General features: G+C 73.0%; 1 protein-coding gene across 1 annotated transcript; it reads right to left on the minus strand.

Annotated features, from left to right (window-relative positions):
* Positions 1 to 43: 43 nt before the first annotated feature.
* Positions 44 to 2439, minus strand: MNEG_16258 (hypothetical protein; the record flags this gene model as incomplete). The annotated part of the gene is made up of 1 exon (XM_014035272.1): positions 44 to 2439. A coding segment is annotated over one exon (2396 nt), but the record flags the coding sequence as incomplete, so codon positions are not given.
* Positions 2440 to 2458: the final 19 nt, after the last annotated feature.

Raw genomic sequence — 2458 nt, forward strand, 5'->3', positions numbered from 1 at the left:
ATGCCAGGCGCCGCGCTGCCGCCGCCGCCGCCGCCAGCCGGACCGCCGTCCCGCGAGCTGCGCCGCGAGCGCGCCGCGGGCGTGGGCGCGTTGTCCATCTGCAGCTGCTTCAGCTCCGCCGCAGCGCCGCCCATGCCGCGTGGCTTCCGCTTCTGCTTGCGCGTGGCGCCACCCTCCCCCTGCTCGCGTTCGCCCTCGGCCTCGTCCTCGCCGTCCCCGTCATCCTCGCCGTCTGCCTCGCTGCCGCTGGCACTGCCGCTGCCGGCACCCGTGGGGCTCGCGGCGTCCGACCGGCTTCGCTTTCGCAAGCCTGCCGTGGCTTCGTGCTGCTGCTGCTGCTGCTGCTGCTGCTGCTGCTGCTGCTGCTGCTGGTGCTGCTGCTGAGCGTCGTCGGCCTGCTGCCCGTCCCGCTGCGACGACAATGTGTCGCCGACGCTCGGCCGCGCCCGCTGCTGCGCCTGCTGCCGCCGCACGTCGCCGGCACTGGGTGGCGGAGGGACAGGCAGCTGCGCGTGGGCGCGAGCGTTGGGCTGTGTCTGCTGCTGTCGCCGCTTCTTTGGGATTGACATGCCCAGCCCGTTGCCCTCCGCCACAGCCACTGCAGCCGCCCTGTCGCTGCCCCCGGCCCCCTGGGCCGCCTGCTGCCCGTCCGGCTCGCTCCGCCGCCGCTTGGCGCCGCCCGCCGCCGCGACCGCCGCCGCGGCCGCCATGCCCTCGGCCGCGGCGGCGGCCGCGGTCGCGGTGGTGCGTGGCGGGGGCGGCGGGTGGCGAGCGGCCTCCGCGCGCGCCTCTTCATCTTCCTCCTCCTGCAGCATCCTGGCAATAGCTAGGTCGGTCGCCTCGTCCACAGACGGCCGCCCCGCCGGCGACGGCACTGCCAGCGCGACCGAGCCGCGGCGCGACGGCGGCGCCGACGGGCCCGGTGTGGCGGCGCGCGAGCGCTGCTGCTGCTTATGCTGCTGCGAGGGCATGCCAAACGCCAGGTGGAGCAGCTGGGCCCCGGTGCTGGGCGTTGGCGGGAGGACGAGCGCCGGCGGCCGCGACTGCTGTTGGGGGGGCATGTGCCCCGCAGGCGCGGGAGCAAACGCGAGCTCCAGGGCCTGGCCGGCTGCCTGCTGCTGCTGCTGTTGCAGCAGCAACAAGTGCCCTGGCGCCCCAGGAGCGGCGGCAGCCGTAGCCACAGCCGCAGCTGCCGCCTGCTGGTGCTGCTGCTGCTGCTGCTGCTGCTGCTGCAATAGCTGCTGTGACTGCAGCAGCTGGTGCTGGTGCTGCAGCAGCTGCTGGTCGTGGAGGAGCCGCTGGTGTTGCTGCAGCAGCAGCTGCTGCTGTTGCGCCTGCTGAGCCCCGGACAGCTGCTGCATTGGGGCGAAGGAAGGAAGCGCCCCCGAGTGCTGCTGTTGCAGCAGCTGCTGCGCCTGCAGGGGCTGGAGGGGCAGGATTGCCCCCTGCTGCTGCAGCAACAGCAACTGCTGGGGCGCAGCAAATTGGTGCTGCATCTGAAATGGCATGGGCTGCTGCTGGAAGTGTGGGAGCTGCGCTTGCTGCTGCTGCTGCTGCTGCTGCTGCTGCTGCTGCTGCTGCTGCGGCGGCGGTAGCGGGAGCGGAGGCAGGGCCTGCGTCTGCGCCAGCGCCTGCTGAGGTTGCTGCTGCTGTGCCGGGAAGCTCATTAGTGGCTGCGGCGGGGCCGGCTGCATCTGAGCCTGCTCCTGTACTTGTGCCTGCACTTGCAGCTGCTGTTGCTGGTGCTGCTGTTGCTGCTGCTGCAGCTGCTGCTGCAGCTGCTGCTGTTGCTGCTGCTGCAGAAGAAGGTGCTGCTTTTCTTGCTGCTGCTGCTTTTCTTGCAGCTGCTGCTGCTGAAGCTGCTGCTGCTGCTGCTGTTGCTGCTGCTGTTGCAGGTGTTCCTGCTGCTCCTGCTGCTGCTGCTGCTGCTGCTGCTGCACAAGCAGGTCCTCCTGCGCCTGCAGCTGGGCAATCTGCTGAGACGCCAGCTCCTGCGCAAGCAGCTGGCGCTGCCGCTCCGGGTCGAACGCTTCGCTGCCGCCGTACCCCATCACCGGCGGCCCCGGCAGCCGCCCCAGCCCCAGCGCGCCCTCCGGCGCCGCGGCCGCCGCCTCAAACGCCGCCCGCGCGGCATCCGCCGCGGGCCCGCCTTCGTCTGCGCCGTCGAGCAGCGCGGTCAGCCAGTCGGCGGCCGCCTGCGCCACGAAGCGCTTGACCCTCTCGCGCCGCTTGATCTGGTCGGTCAGCAGCCGCAGGTTCTCCAGCTCGTAGCGCGTGCGGTGCAGCGCGCCGCGCTCCATCTCGCGCTCCGCCAGGCCCTCCAGCGCCTCCCGCAGCGCCAGCGGCACGCCCGCCGCCGCGGCCGCCGCGCTGCCGGCCGCCAGCAGGTCTGCGTCGTCGTCGGGGGGCCCCTCCGCGGCGTGAGCGTGCGCGCTGGCACTGGCGCGGCGCGCGGCGC

Source organism: Monoraphidium neglectum, assembly GCF_000611645.1.
Source record: "Monoraphidium neglectum strain SAG 48.87 unplaced genomic scaffold scaffold06168, whole genome shotgun sequence".
Lineage (NCBI taxonomy): Eukaryota > Viridiplantae > Chlorophyta > Chlorophyceae > Sphaeropleales > Selenastraceae > Monoraphidium > Monoraphidium neglectum.